The sequence below is a fragment of the Manis javanica genome, chromosome 8 (genome assembly GCF_040802235.1).
Source record: "Manis javanica isolate MJ-LG chromosome 8, MJ_LKY, whole genome shotgun sequence".
NCBI classification, from domain to species: domain Eukaryota; kingdom Metazoa; phylum Chordata; class Mammalia; order Pholidota; family Manidae; genus Manis; species Manis javanica.
Genome location: NC_133163.1, coordinates 84,102,718 through 84,118,979, shown reverse-complemented (window position 1 = coordinate 84,118,979; position 16,262 = coordinate 84,102,718). Strand labels below are relative to the sequence as shown.

Genomic DNA, 16,262 nt, shown 5'->3' with positions numbered 1-16,262 from the left:
CTGTGTGCCAGGCCCCACTCTGCGCTAACTCACAGGGCCCTCAGAACACGCCTTTTCATTAGTGTCTCCAGTTATAGGAAAGGAAACTGAGGCTTAGAGACACTAGGCATCATGCTCAGTACCATGGGGTTTGCAAGGGTCAGAGCCAGGATCCAAAAAAGTTTGGCTCCAGAGGCCCTGCTCCTACCTGTTAGAGCATCTCTCCATGGAGCCAAGGATGATGGAAACCATTGGAGAGCTTTAAACAAAGGAGAAATACAACATAATCTGAATTTTAGAAAACACACCTGGTTTCAGGAAGAATACATCGGAACAGAAACAAGACAACCCGTCCTCCACACGCACAGACTCAAAGGTTTTGCCACCCATGATGGCTGTTTCACAAATGCCATGTATGTTCATAGTCTCTTCTTCTAGTGGGACAGACTTCAGTTAAACTCTATTCTTCATACATTTAAATAGCAATAAATAGCTCAGTGTTGTTTTTGGTGCTGAAATGATAACTATATAAAAAAAAGTAGCGAATGGTTCTCTTAAAAGAAGATAACTACTGGGTTTAGTACTCAGAACCCCAGCCTCAGTCACCTTTTGACATGATACTCCTCAGCCAAGATCCAAACCTCCCTTGGAAAACACATGGTAAGTGGAGGCTAGGAAAGAGAGAGATGGGGATTTGGGAAGATCTGTAAAGGGGGACAGTGGGGTTTGCTGCCCCCTTTTCAATAGGTTCTGGTGGCTCAGCATGTGTCAGGAAATCTCCAACTCTGGTTCCTTGGAAAGAAGGGAGAAGACTTGTCAATGCTGTGGTTTCTCCCTCCCATTGATCACACCAGAAATTAGGACCCTTAAGATTGAGCGACACCCCCCCCCATGTGCACACATGCACACGCACACATTCACAGCTATGTATTTTAGTGGCCAGTGAAATGCCCTGAACCTGTAACCTTAAAACTGCCCCAATTTTGCCTTTATTGATGTTTTTCCTGACATTTTTAAGGCCAAATCAAACCTTAGCTCAAAACAGAATAGTATCCTTAGTGATTTAAGATGGGAAGAGTATGATGACAGTTTCTATGATGAGCTTTGACTAAGATTTGTTATTATTCTTGCAAAGTGACTTAAAGTATTTGACTTCAGCAAATGCATGATTCAGTTGAAGAGTATTTATTGAGCATCTGCTAGTGCCAGGTCCTGGGTATTAAAAAAATGGAAAAGACACTATTCCTGACTGTGAGGATTTTGCAGTACAGTGTGTTCTCTTCTCCCTGTATATATCTCAAAGGTTAAATTAGAATGATAGTTGCATTTCAAGCAAAGGTCTATTTGCCAGGCTTTTTGCCTGACATCTAAAATGCAGGCAGATTCTAAAACATTTTACAAGATCGCAGAGCTGAGACCCCCGGATAAGTGTCTAAACTTGGAAGCAAAGAGAATACTATGCTTCCTGTCTGTGACTGGCCATAGCCTCTTCCCTGGCTACCCCAGCCCTAACGTCTTGGCTTTAGACTTGAGACCACTATTGTTGATGAAGTACTGAAGTAGGGACCCCCAAATAGTCACGGGTCCACTGAGAGTCAACCAGTGGACTGTATATTTTGGTCTTAATATACCATGGCCAAATGAACATGGCCCACCTAGATCCACTGTTATCTTCCCAGATGCCTCCTCATTAGGCCTGTTTTTAAGTGGCAACTCCCTCTTGCCAGAAATGGGCAAACAGAGAACTGACAGCTCATGATGTATCCCTCCATGACAGTGATAGTCTTACCAATTGCTTGGAAACAAAAATGAACTGGAAATTCTGTTTTCAAACCTCCTGAATTACTAACTTTTAGTCTTGGATTCTAGCTCTAGGGAAATGAAAACCCTTCAGTTCCCAGAACTGTGCAGGCCTTGCAGCTATCCCATGAAGACCTGGGCACTCACTGTACACTGTCCTCGGCAGGTGGTGACCTACTTAGCAGGCTGCGGCCTCCAGAGCTGCCCCGCACTGCTGGCCAAAGGCTACCCTGACGTCGGCTGGAACCCCATCGAGGGGGAGCGTTACCTGTCCTTCCTGAGGTTTGCCGTCTTCGTGAACAGTGAGTCCCAGGTTTCCTCAGCCCTTGGAGGGCATACTGGGCACATTCGAGGAAACAGAGACCTCTTTCATTCCTTCCTCCTCGTAAGTAGGACAGGCTGTACATATAGGTGGCAGCTGGCAGAAGAACTCACAGCAGCAGGCCACACAAGGATCAAGGGTGGGGTCTCATGGGTGGGGTACCAAGAGCTAGGGCCCCACCCAGCAGGAGACTCTCTCAGAGGGCTTGGGCTAGAAGCTGCTATGTGCCTCCTCTCCTGTCAGTAAAAGACGGGTTTATAAATATCTTCATCTCACGTATTTCACGAAGTTTAATGCAGGTGTGCCTCCAGATCCTTCAGCTGTTGGGTGCATGGATGGATGAGTGAATGACTAAAAATCAAGAAGAGCTGATTAGCTATAAAAGGTAACTGAAATCCCAGGAGAGAAATACTGGTGTGGCAACCGTAAACGCTATTCTTACAAGAGGTCACCTCCTACTGACAGTGAATTCCAAGTCTATAAAAATTCCTTGGTTGCCCTAGTATACTGAATATTGTGCAAAATAAGCGGACTGCTTTCCTGAAAATGCACCTTGACTCCCAAGATTGTTATAATACTAACTCATTTGTGTTCACATTATAGTTAAGATCCTTCTCCCTTCTCCAAGTTTGAAATTCCAGGCTACCAAACCCAGCTGGGCTGGTTAAGTGATCACACAGAGGGATTGCAGCTAATAAGCAATCATGCCAATTGTTCTAAGTATGAGGATTATATGAAAATATATTAACAAGATATAATCATTAGAGTCCCATATGCTTTTCTTGTTGCCTACCTTCAGCCCCACCCCACCTGCTTACTTTCCTAATCTGTAATACACTCTATTCTTAATATATGAATGGTTCTAGTTTTTCATGAATGGGTCTGCTTTTACCACTTCTCTGCCTGGGTCACTGACCTTGAGGCGTCTGTGTTTTGTCCCATGAGTCTCACCCAGCCTGTCTTCGGCTTCCCGTTGTATATTTGGTCCTACCCCTATCTGTTCATCACCAGCGTTGCTAAACCCCATTGTCTTTGAAGTCAGTTCAGAGTATCTTGTAATAATTTGTTCTACCTCCTACCCAAGTGATATCATGCCCAGAATAATGCAGAGTTACTGTGATTATAAAGAGGAATTTTTTTGTAGTGGGTTTTAAGTATTCATAAAGCTCACCAAATAATGTAAATAGACTGTATAATACAAGCCGGATCAAGGCAGGACCAATGTATTTACCTTGGCCACCTTCACAGTCAGGATAAAGGGCTTTATGAGTCATGCAGTGAACTGTCTACATGAGTTATGAAGGTAAAGCAGTCCACCAGCAGTGGTACTCTGTACACGACAGTTCCAACATTTGCTTATGCTCGTTACGTTATAACCATTTTGAATTAAACTCCAGACAGAAGTGTTTCACCTGCCCCCTTTGCTTTCAGGCTGGTTTATACCTCTCTAACATTCTCTACAGTGCAATTTCACAATGTGATTAACTTTAGCAAATTGACCCATCTGAAGGAAGATATATGCATTTTAATGTAATGTTTATTGTATCTCTGTAATACAAAGACCGTGTTTGTTTTTGGCTAAGGATGCTAGCTTCTGCTTCAGATAATTTACAGTCTAATAAGGGATAAGAAATGTAGACAGAAGCAACTATAAAAGCAGAGTAAAGCAGGGGCAGAGAGCTGGAAGGCTTCACATGGCGAACCCACATCCTGTTGTGAAGACCAGAAAAGACATCATGTAGGAGGTGATGTTAGAATGAACTTTAAAGGGTCAGATTTCCAGAAACAGGAATGCAGGGAGGGAATCCAGTTGGGGAGCAGCATGAGCAGCAGCCTGAAGGCTAACACAGGCTGTGCTCAGGAAACACAGTTGTTTCAGAGAATAGATACATGGCTGGCAGTGGAAAGAGACGAGGTTTAAAAGGTAGATACCAGCTACAGTGGGGAATACATGACTGCCCAGATCAGAAGTTTAGCCTTGATTCTGTGTGCAGAGAACTGGGAACCCTTTCTGACAGAAGAGACACTGATGGGAACCACAGAGAGCTTCAATACCCAGGTTAGGATAACAAGTCTCTGAATTATAATGGCAGTGGTGGAAATGGAATGGAGGAGATACATTTGAAGAAATTAGACAGAATTTATAGAATTAAGTGGTGGTGATGGTTATGGTGGCTGGGCCTGGCTATATTGAGAAAAAGAAACAAGTCACATGAAGCTTAGAGATTTAAGGGTAGGGAAAAAAGAAGTAAGGATATGAGAAGGAGAAGATGTTTTGAAATAGGAGATACTGAGCTTGGTTTGGTTCAGGCCATGTTGATCTTAGAATGTATGACCTCCAAGTAAAGATGCCCCTAGTTGGGTTTATAGGATAGAAATCAACCACTCAACAGATTGGGACTGAATAGGCTTGCAGATCATCTCTAGTTGAAGTGGTGGGAGTAGGCTGTCACAGGAGAAAGCATGAAAGGAGATGTATGAGGAGGAAAAGGTTAGAATCGTGTTGAACGCCTAAAGGGGGAGAAAGAGTGGTTTAAGCACAAGAGTGGTATGGAAGAGTTTGGGCCACAGAATGTGTGGTATCTGAGGTTCAGCTCTCGCTGTATCACCTACTTGCTAGCTTCATGAATTTAGCAAGTAACCAAAACTTTCCTAGCCTCAGTTTTATCTTGTTTTTTGATACATATAAAATAGAGATAATAATAGTATGTACCTCAGAGTTGTTCTGAGGCTTAAATGAACTGATCCATGGAAAACTTCAATTAGCACAGTGCTGGAAGCATAATAAGCCTGCATTCAGTTACATGTCACTGTGGTTCATGATCCTTACAAGAATATTAGGGCATTTGAAATGGGAAGACTCTAATAGAGTCCTTGGGATCTCAAAGCTCTTAAGACTTTAGGTCTAAAAGGTCTTATAAAGGATTTCCTGGCCACTCTTGTGGCCTCTGCTCAGCCCTGAAAGATGAATGTGTAAATGTGTTCTGTGTGGTCATGGGGACTGCTGGTGAGTGACAATGGCGAGGGGGGCTGGGGGTGATGGTTGGTGGTGGTGGGTAATGGTGTGTGGTGGTGCATGGTGATGGTGATGGTGATGGTGGGTGGTGATAGTGGGTGCTGGTGGGTGGTGGTGATGGTGACTGTGGGTGGTGATGGTGCTGATGGTGGGATATGCTGGTTGAGTAGTGGTTATAGCAGGTTTTGGGGTGATTGAGGTGTGTGGTGGTTAGGGTAGGTGTGGTGGCAGTGGGTGGTGGGTAGTAATGAGTGACGGGGAAGGTGGGATGTGTTTGGTGGTAGATGGCCAGAATGGGTTCTCAGGGTGACTGTGGTGGGTGGCAGTAAGTGATGATGGAGTTGGCGAGGATGGTGGTGGGGGCAGCTACCACTGAGCATTTCCCACATGTGAGACACCATTCAAAGCACTTTTAGATGCATTAACTTCATAATGCAAAATCCAATAAGATAGGTAAAGTTATCTTCCTTGTTTTATACAGAAAGACTCATACGTAGAGGGATTAAGTAACATGACCAGCATCACACCACTAGTCAGTGTACAGCCAGAATCCGAACCAGAGTGGTTTGGCTCCAAAGTCCAAACACTACTCAAGTCGTCGCGTATTGTCTTTGCAGCACTGTCTCCCTCAGGAACAAGGAGGAACAGCATTTTCTCCTTCGAGCCTGACAAAAATTATGGCATTATTTTTCATGCTAATGTTAAAAATATTTTTAGAAACCAAATCAAAAGTTCTTGCTGTGTCAGAATAATAGAACTGGAAACTTTTTCTAACATTATTTTACCAGTCTCTCTTAATGTTTACATTGAATCTTCTTAAACAAGACTGATCTTTAAAAGAACTTCTTAAAACATATAATTTTCTCCATTTTTTTTTATTAGCTTACTGGGAGGTCTTGGGTTGTGTGTAACTCTGGCAGTAATGATGTTGAGAAGCTTCTGTTTACCCAGCACTTGCAAACTCCATAACCAGTCCCAACACCCATGTATCTGGGTGTCTGATTTATCTCTTCGTAATGCAGTTTCCAACAAGGAAAAGATTTCTTACCAATCCACAGAAGGGAAAAGTTGTTCTGTGCTTCCTTTGAGTCCTTTGAGTGTTTCAGTGATATCTTCCTCAGGCTACAAACTTACTTGTGAGTAACACAGTGACTCCCAGCTTTGCTGAATCAGTTTCGCTAGGCAGATGTATCATCAGTGGCCAGAACTTGGGTATCCATCCTGTGATATGTAACGTATATATGCAGAGCCATGAGAAGTGACAGGAGACATGCTCTAGATGTTCTGCCCTGAAGTCACTTACAAGTCAAAGCAGGAAACAGCAAACCTAAGTAGAATGGCCAGAAACATAACTTTGTAATCAGCCACATCTACCTACATAGTGACACATGTGACAGCTGGCATGCCAAAAATGACACTGGAATCTGGTAGAGGGAACCTAGAAATGTCTGGGGAAGAAAGCAAGTGTTGAATAACATTTTGAAGAAGGAGATGGACATAGTTTAATACAGTGATGTTGGAAGAGCATATTGATGAGCCCTTGAGCTGAGGGACATAAATCTTTAAGAGTATGTCAATTATTCTTCAATAAAGCTGGAAAAAACTTTAGAGTCAAGCACAAAGTAGCATGTTACCTTTGAAGGGTACAGTAAATATAGATGCTTAAAAGCATCAGTTCATTTCTGTCCAACATATTCTTGTTTTTAGAGTCAGAAAGGATGTAATAACAGTGCTTCAGTGTGATTGGTACTGAACACTGGGGATGGTTAGAATTAAAATGTGTAAAACTTGTCCTTTTTCTCACATTTGCAATACAGTTGTAAAGATCCAGCAGTTTTGAAAACTTGCCAACAATAAAAGATTTAAGTAACAGTTTAAAACAATTATGAACACCACAATGTTGTGCTCAGGAGACATTTCAGGCTAGGGTGGTAAGAGGAGAACATAGAATGTAAGGTACGTTGATACATGGCTAGTGGGGGTGGTACGTATTTAAGGTCTGTATTACAGCTTCCCACCAGTTATAAGGTATGGGCAATCTTTCCTACTCCATGTTACTCATTCTCCCACTGGACCTTCTTGACTCTGCCTGAGAAGGAGAAAAAAATCTGTCACTGCAGTCAGCCAAAGGGTTTATAGAAATATAGGTGGGGAAATGGGACTCCACCTGTAGAAACTTAGTGAAACAGCTTCAAAGGCCAGAAAAAAAATAGATAATCTAAACAACACAAGTAATAGAAAATAAATTACTCAAATAAGCCAATGGCAAACAAATGCCTAGAGCACAAAAACGAGGAACTCTGGCTGGAGTGAAAGGATGTCTGGCCCTGCTCTTCTCATTCAGCCATCCTCTCCCACAGTACCCTGTGGGGTCCCAGTGATAGCTCTGGCTGAGGGTCTTGTCAGTGGCCCAAATGTCCACATGGATGCTCTATGAACCATTTTATTGGTAAAAATAGTGAATAAACTCTGATACCTAAGTAATGGTGGATTTTAGCTGAAATAGTAAAGCAGAGCAAAAAACTGCCTCATCCACATCATTCAGTATTATGAGCCTGGTGCCTATCACAAATTGGTTTTCATCAACTCCATGAGAAGGGCTGTGTTTAACAGGTTGGCTCTCCTCTGGCAGAGTGCACCTCAGTTATAACTCCAGGTTTTGATCTCAAGTCTTACTTCACATATTTCATGTAAAAAGCCATATGAATCCAAACTCAAGACACATGGGCAACATTTTAGCATGATCCTGAGATTAAATACTGGTCTCCAAAATTCCTGAGCTACTATGCCAGTTCATGCTGCAAGATTTTCATTCAGACCCTTGGCTTTAAATTGCACGTTTGCTGATGATCCCCCAAATGTGCATTTCCATCCATATTCTCTTCCCTGAGCCCCAGATAATGTAACCTGCCGCCTTCTTGATATATCTCCTTGGAGGTTGAATGTGCATCTCAAGTGTTGTACATTTAAGGCTGAATTTGTAATTATCTACCATAAACCTGGTCTCTTAGATTTCCCATCTGTCTAACTAGCACTACCAACATTACAGATACTTAAAATCATAGATGACATACTGATTCAAACATTTTCCATTGAAAATTTTGTTGATTCAATGTCTAAATGATACCTGAAATCCATTTACTTTTCTCCATCTCCCTTGGCCAAATTATACTCCAAGCTATCATTATCTTCCACCTGGACAATTACAGCTTATTAGGTACTGATTTCCCTGCTTCTACTCTCACTCCCCTATCAGTCAGCCTCTGCTGCATAACAGATAACTTCAGAATCTCAGTGTCATAGGATAATAAGCAATTATTCCTTCCTCACATTTGTGCAAAGTATCTGGGAAGCTCTGCTGCAGGTATGTGGACCTGCTGAAGCTGCTCTGTTCCACTTATTTTGGGGTCCAGTCTTGACTGTCTTCTTCACTATTGTCCACTGGTCCTAGATCAGTGACTAAAACAGGTAATGGGAGCTCAAAGAATGGTTAAATTAATGGTCAAATGGGCAAACTGCCCCTGGTTTTCTCTGTGCTGTCACAGTCATTTATCAGCACATCCCCAGTTCCTCCTGTGCCACATTAGAAGTCCCTATCATATGTCCTAACCACTTACAGTGACTAGGTTCATACAGGTTCCCTACCACCATATGAAAGTTGCACTTAACCACAAAAAGATATGCCCTCACCCATGCCATGTGACTTTATAAATGAACTGAATAAGAATATCTCTAGATTCATTCATGCTGGGCCTCCAGTGTGCTTTCTTACTTGATTGGGACTTGATTGGGCAATATTCTAATTGTGATCTGAGGAAATGGAGAGCATAGGCTCTTATAAACAAAGGCTGATACTGATCTGGTAATGCAGTGCTGGAGAGTCACCCCTAGCTTTTCACCCACTCATTTCAAACTTCTACCTTGAATCTTGATAGAGTCTATTCATTTAATCAAAAAGTATTTTTTAATGCCTGCTACATGCCAGATGTTTGAGCATGCAGGATAACACAATGCAGGCATAAGGCCCTGTTCTTATTAAATAGATGAGTCTAGTGAGAAAAAAAAAATAGACACAAACAGATACAATTTATCAATTGTACTTGCCTTGAGTGCTTCAAGGAAGAGTATGGGGTATTGAGAGGACCTGTCCACTGGGAGTTCCAAGTTTAAGCTGGTTCTTAAGGCTGAAGGAGAGCTACGAAGGCCAAGGAATTAAGTCAAGGGAATAGGAAACAAGACAGCGTTCCAGACAAAGGAGCTTAAAACAGGGACTGTAGCTGGGATACAGAGAGATAGAAAGGCAGGGAGCTGAAGGGAAAGCCCGGTATCCCACTCACCTTCCCCGCAGTGAGGGTGACTGCTTCAGTGAAAAGCAGGGAGAATCATTCCCACTCCCACCCACCTTCTCAGGAATGTCAGAAAGAAAGTAATAATGTGAAGACAGTATTGAGAACCTTTGAAAAAAGGCTCTGTAAACATTCACACTGTTATTAATATCAGTACTTATTTTGAAACCCAAGCAGAAATACTGCCACAAGGCCTTGGGTGGCACTGGTTCACCTCCGAGGTCTCCCTCCCTTGAAACATACCCTCAAGCTCAGTGTTCAGCTTCCCCCGGTGGCTGTGGTTGGCAGTCCAGCCTGCCAAGCTACAGGTGATCAGGAAGAGAACATTGTCTCTCTCTCCATCATGCTGTCCTCTCTACCTTGTGAAGCCTTTGAAAATTTCTTTCCTCGGTTCCCTCTCCAATTAATAGCAATGGCGGCACTTCAGTTCCATCCTCTTGCAAGCTGCCCTCTGCGTCCCTGACCACATCAACGACTCGGTAGACAAGGGATGGTTTCCTGGGTCAGTTGTCATAGCCGACCTAGTTAGCTTAGATCTGGAGACTTGAGATTTGGATAAAATAAGGCTACTGTGGCAAGTGAACTTTAATAGCAGACTCAACATAGAACTCAGTCTAGTTTTTCACATTTTTTTGTGCATCGTGGTCCATGTCCCTTCAGACTCCGTGCTGCTGCTCCCTGTGGGAGGGGCGAAGTTGCATTCAGCTGGCAGGCTGTGGCTGCCTCCCAGTGTTTCCCTCCTGAGAAGTTTAAGAATCAGAGTACAGTATTTAAATAAGCTTGATTAATAGGGTTTGCTTTTTCTCCATTTTGACACTTAAAATTTCTAAGTTTTAGCTTCACTATTCTTGTAGCGTGGACATATGTGCTACCTGGTAAGTTTTGGGGGCCAAAACCATTTGAAAGTAGTGACCTCTGAGTTATATCTGTAATTAAGATTATTTCTACCTTCAGATATATTGATTCTCCTTTTCTTTAAATATCCCTCCTGTGATTCAACTCTACCAGGTACACATGCTAGGTTCAACTAATGAGAAAGCATCGCCTTGGGACTTAGAATCATGGCACCATATCTGAGTTCTTCTCCTTGGTTTCTCTTTCATCAACTCTTTCCACCATGCAAGACTGTGATTATTCTACCCTGTTAGCATCTCCTGAGGATTTTCTGCATGTGGATTCTGGCTTAATAAAAACAAATTCTTTTTTGATGTTACACATTAGAGGAAACTTGAAGAAAACTTTTTTATACATATTCCCGTCTCTTCTTGAAGGATTGAACTATAAAACAGTGAGTGCATATGGATGGGCTGTTTAAATGCAGTTTAATGAAAATTTTTCTGAATCTAATTATGCAGTTCCAAAACTTAGAGTGGTACATATTTACAGTCTTGAATGTTACATGAAATGCAGAAGATTGACTGATAAAAGAGGATGTCAGCAGGCTGAGCTCTAGGCCAGGACTCTGCTGTGATGTAGGATAGACTCTCCAGTGCTGAGAGACAGGCCAAGTGTGTTCCAGTGTGTTTGTGTGAGAGATGGGCACAAGTTAACATCAGGCATTAGGACAGCAAGCTTATCCCCTCTGATCATCCAGACCTGATGAGAGAAATCTCTACGTATGCATTAAATGAGTGGACTCTCAAACTTTAAGAGGTTTACGTAGCTTAGGAGGGCAAAAGAGACCCAGTAAGGTTGTGAGGTATGCATGCTTACACAGTGATTTGCTAAAAAGCTGGAATGAGAAGCCAGGTTTTCTAGGTTCCCATTGTGTAATGCTCTACTTACAACACTTCTAAGTTGATTCATAAAAAGTTTCATTAAACAGAAGTTAAACCCTGTGATAGTTTTAAAATATGTCTATACCTTCTTCCGTGCTCCTGCCTCCAAAGGATGGAGCCTAATGCTTCTCCTTTTGAGGGTGAGCAAGACTCAGGGAATCACTTCTAAGGAACAGGATATGGCAGAAGTGGCAATATGTGACAAGGTTATAAAAGGCTTTGTGGCTTTTACTTCGCTCCCTCTCTTGGATCTCCTCTGTGGTAAGCCAGCTGTGAAAGCACTGGAGCAGCCCTATGGAGAGGCCACAGGGTGAAGAACTGAGGCCTCTTGCCAACAGCCATGAAAATGAGCCTGGAAGCTGGTACTCAGGTCCAGCCAGCCTCCAGAAGACTGCAGTGTGGGCCAACATTTTGACTACAGCCTCTTGGGAGATCCCAACCTAGCACCGCCTAGCTTAACCACTTCCAAATTCCTGACCTACAGAAACAGTGAGATAATAAATAGCTATTGATTTAGCCTGCTTAAATTTGAGGTAATTTTTTCCCCATGAATAAATAATTAATAAAAAGCATTTCAAGATGCAACCTCTATTATAGAGCACAGTCCTCCAAGAATATCTGATGGTCTTGTAGAAAAGTTTTTCTTCAGCCTTCATCAATACACAAAATCAAAATCATATTTTCTTTGAGTCTTGTCCCAGGGATAAATTCTCAGACACAGAGTAGGATGTCATCTGAGGCAGAAGGTATGTTTTCTGAAGTGGTTTGAACAAGCTGTCAGACTGCTTTTGACTGTAAGTCTGGGCTCTGAGAGGCATTGGTGATCTTTCCCTCCATGTTCCACTGCTGAATTTCATCTTGAAGGAATGAGACCCTGTCTTAGTCATCTACAGTTCTTCCACAGAGAGACACGAACAGAATACAGTTCTCCAGTGTTCTGCTTCTGCACAGTTACTTCAGGAATGACCAAGACAACTTTACCACATAGATTCTTACCTGGATAAATTATTTCAGAGATGCCCTGAGATCCATCCACCCAGACCTGGTTGTTCTGTGGCATTAGACTCTGTGACAGAATAGCTCAGGAGTGAACATGTCACTTCTTCAGTGTTAATTGAGGCAAGTCAGCTTGAGTTACCATTTTCCCTCTCTCAGGAAGGAGGGAAATACGTTTCAGCAGCCCTTCATGGAGTTAATAAAAATGTGAAGTTATTCTCTGAGTCACTTGTGAATGAATCAGTAATCTGTGGTAGACTCCGGAGTGTAATTCTTGCCAACCCCAGCACAAAATTCTGAACTGAAAAGTGAGATTCTGTTCTATAATGGTTAATCTTAATGTTTCCGATAAACAGGTGTTGACCTAGTTTCTCAAAGCTCACCCTTCTCTCCATCACCATTACCTCCTAATCTTGAGAGTCAGTGACAAGCTCAATCAAATACTGTCCCCCCAGTCCTATCAGTTAGAAAGAAATTCTAGGCTTGTCATTTCCAATAAGAAGGAAATAATGCCCCTTTCCCTTAGGCGAGAGTGTGGAGGAAAATGCTAGTGTCGCAGTCAAGCTGCTCATCAGACGCCCCGAGTGCTTCGGCCCAGCCCTGCGTGGTGAGGGAGGAAACGGTCTGCTGGCAGCCATGCAAGGTGCCATTAAGATCTCCGAGAACCCGGCCCTCGACCTGCCTTCTCAGGGATACAAGAGAGAAGTGTAAGTGAATGGAATTGCCTTCTAGCCCCCGTGTGGTTGGTGAGCTCCCAGAAACTATAAGTACATGGGTTTTTAAGGAATGTCAGTGACTTTCCCCTGGTAGAGAAAGCATAGTTGTTGACAGTTGTTAAAACATTTTAAATCACTTTGTCAAGCACATTGCTCTCTTGACTCTCCCGGCGAGCCTAGGGATCAGAGTCACCTTCACACTGTCCATTTCCCCTACGGCTCAGACCGGGGGTAAATCGAGAAGTCGGCGAGCTCTAGCAGCCAACCCTGCGCCTCCCTGCAGCGACACCGGGGGCGGAAGCTGTGCAGAGGTTCAAAGGCCTGCACCGGCAAAGCTTGGGGCCGTTGTCTAACTCCAGCCGGTTCCCGTCCGTGTTTCAAATCTCAGTGTCTTATCTCATTGCTCACTTTTAAAAGAGGGCATACCCTCCACTTCCTCTTCTGCAAGGGTTCTGATTTGATTCTTTAGATAAAAGAACTGCATAATAAAAAACCGTGGTATATGTAATCTTGGTATGTAAAGATTAAAGATGTAATTGCTAGTTTAGCCAACTGCCTTGTGACTTTCCTTTCATCATGTCTTGTGACCATACTCCTTTCTTCTATCGCAGCCTCTAGATTAGACCCCAAAATCTAGAGAATGGGTACAACCCAGCAGAAGTTATTCTCCAGCGAGTTGGCTTTTTATCATTCATCCTGGTAGAACTAGAAAGAACCCAAAATAGAAGCTGTCTGAACTCCCTGTATAACACGAGAAAAAACTGAGGCCCAGATCAGAGGCCTGGTCACGAGAGAGCTGGGGCATGGACTCGGGCCGCCTGCCTCCTTGTCCCGGGTGCTTTCCGTGTAGATTCAGGGAGAAGGGCATGCATGGTTGGTTTGGGGAATACACTGCTGTTCCGTATATGTACGGTCTGCATGATCAGTTCATGCCTACAGTCCATGGGACCCGAGGCATGCCATGGACAGATGTCTGGGTCCCCTGAGCTCCCTGAGGGAAACCACCGCATTGGGAGGAAGGGTGTGGAAGGGAAAGGTCATGTGATGCCCAGGGTGAGCAGTACGTTTCCATGTCAAGAGGCTTGTGTCTAATCACATGGCCAATCCTGCCAGGCTTCCTCACACCTCCCCTGTGTTGCTTCTTTCTCAGCACGGAGGACAGTGAAGATGAAGAAGAAATGGTGCACATGGGCAACGCAATTATGTCATTTTATTCGGCTCTTATAGATCTGCTGGGCCGCTGTGCTCCTGAAATGCACGTGAGTGAGACTCCCCAGGGGCAACTTAGAGGGGCTTGAGCCACCAGTGCTGTAGATTCCCTGAATGTAACTTCTCCCTATATCTCTGGCATTTGCTAACATGTCTCTCCCTCGGTTCCTTTAACCTGACATCGGAGGTGTTTCCCACCATTCATACGTGATTCTGCAGCTTTCTTAGGATGAGTCCTGGGCAAATCCCTTTGCTGAGTGATTTCTCTTGGGCTCTAATTGGGTTTATCCTCTACACATTCTGTTTCAGATCAACTTGTGATCAACTTGTTTCTTGATCACGGCCGTTGGGACAACTCCACATGGCAAATTCTCTTTCCTCAATGGCCACGGTGTTAGGCACCAGGAAGGCAGTCTCTTCCTGTGCTCCATGTTTGCTTATTGCCCAGAAGTACGCTTTGCAGGCATACTGAAAATGATGGTTCTATTTTTACAGGATGTCTTCTCAGACTTCCACTTTTGACCTAAAAAGTTGTGTTCTTTCTCCTACCTTTTTCACGTCTGCTGGGGGCTGAGAAAGAGTGTTACCTTATTTCACATAAGGCCTCATATCGTCAGAGAGGAAATAATTGCTTTCTATATGAAAATAGAAAAAGAAAAATAGCCTTTTAAATTTAAAAAACACTTGGTAATTCTTTAAAAAGAACTATTTGATCTGCTCATTCAGGGCTCTGGTGCCTGCCTGCTTCTCCCTACAGTGCTCACTGCCTTTGTGTTATTTCAGAGCATCTCCCAAAAGTACTCACAATATAGGTTGAGTTGATATAAACTGGTCTGGTATCGATGAGATTGTTTATGCAATCACAGCCAAGTTCACAGTGAACCTGTTGTACTTTTTTATGATAATGAAAGACAGACCCATTAAAGTAGTGGCTTTCAAATTTTTTGACTAAAAAAGTTTTGCCATAGTAAGAAATAATTTACATTGCAACCTAGTATATGTATATTTCAGAAACAAAATTTACTCTTACTACAGATGTTGCACTCTAGTATTTTCTATTCTGTACTAATCCATTTCATGCTTTTCCATGCTGGTCACAACCCACTAACTTGATTTTACAACCCATAATTTGTCATGACCTATATAGTTTAGGGCGCCACTTTAAGCATCCACTCTTACCGTTCACCCAGTACATCATGATCTTGCCTAATACAGAATCTAACCTGTTTGCATATCCATCTGCAGGTGTTTAGGGAAACTTGCAGTATGGAAGAACCTAGGTTAAAACTCCTGTGTATAGAAGAAAATCTAAATCTTAACGAGGGAGGCCAGTCAGAATTCTTCACCCAAGATTCTAGTTCCTAACTAGATAAACCAGCCTTACCCCCATGAGTGCATCTTTCCATTTCTGTGCCTTTAAACAAATAAAGGAGCCTTGAAAAGAAGCCAGGGAAATACTATTCTAAAGACTTGGGGATGGGGTGTCATTTCTCCTGATCACCTGTCATCACTTCAGAAAGAAAATTACACAGTTTTCTTATTCTCAGGAAGACGAGGGAGACCTAAACCATCACTGCCCCTGTGGAAAAGAGCTCTTTCTTGCGAACTGCCGCCCTGGCCCAACACTTCACATGCCCACATACCCCCTTTCTCAGAACTCCTCCCCGGGGCCCCTGCTCTGTGAGTGGTGGTAGGAGGGGAGATGCCATCATCAGTGACAGCCTCCCCTCTACCCCCAGGAATGAGAGGTGTGGCAGCAAGGGTGTGCACACAGCCATCCTTCCCCTGGGGCCCCCAAGTGTGCCATCCAGCTGATCCTGAGCTCAGAGCAGTCAAGTTCTCTGCTGAGAAACTGTGCCCAGGAGCGCAGTGGCTGTCCCCTCCTGCAGGAGGAGGTGTGCCTGCATGCAGTGGGTGGCCCTTCTGTGGCCGCACGGGTCAGGTTACCCGTTCCAATCCTCTGTGACATTCTCTACACCCCTCTTTCCTACCCCCAGCCCCCATATTAATCTAACTTTTAAGACACTGAAATTCGTAAGTCATTTCTACATTTAGCTGTATTCCAGAGTCTGGACTCATGGCCACATTGTCAATACTTCT

General features: G+C 43.4%; 1 protein-coding gene across 3 annotated transcripts in view; it reads left to right on the top strand.

Moving 5' to 3' along the window:
• The window catches only part of RYR3 (ryanodine receptor 3), a 506,091-nt gene that overhangs the window by 374,161 nt on the left and 115,668 nt on the right, over positions 1 to 16,262 (top strand). For all 3 annotated transcript variants that reach the window (XM_036998427.2, XM_036998418.2, XM_036998420.2), the window contains exons 43-45: positions 1,946 to 2,081; positions 12,764 to 12,944; positions 14,104 to 14,212. In XM_036998427.2, the coding sequence (XP_036854322.2) occupies positions 1,946 to 2,081; positions 12,764 to 12,944; positions 14,104 to 14,212 (426 nt within the window). The remainder of the gene's footprint in view (positions 1 to 1,945; positions 2,082 to 12,763; positions 12,945 to 14,103; positions 14,213 to 16,262) is intronic.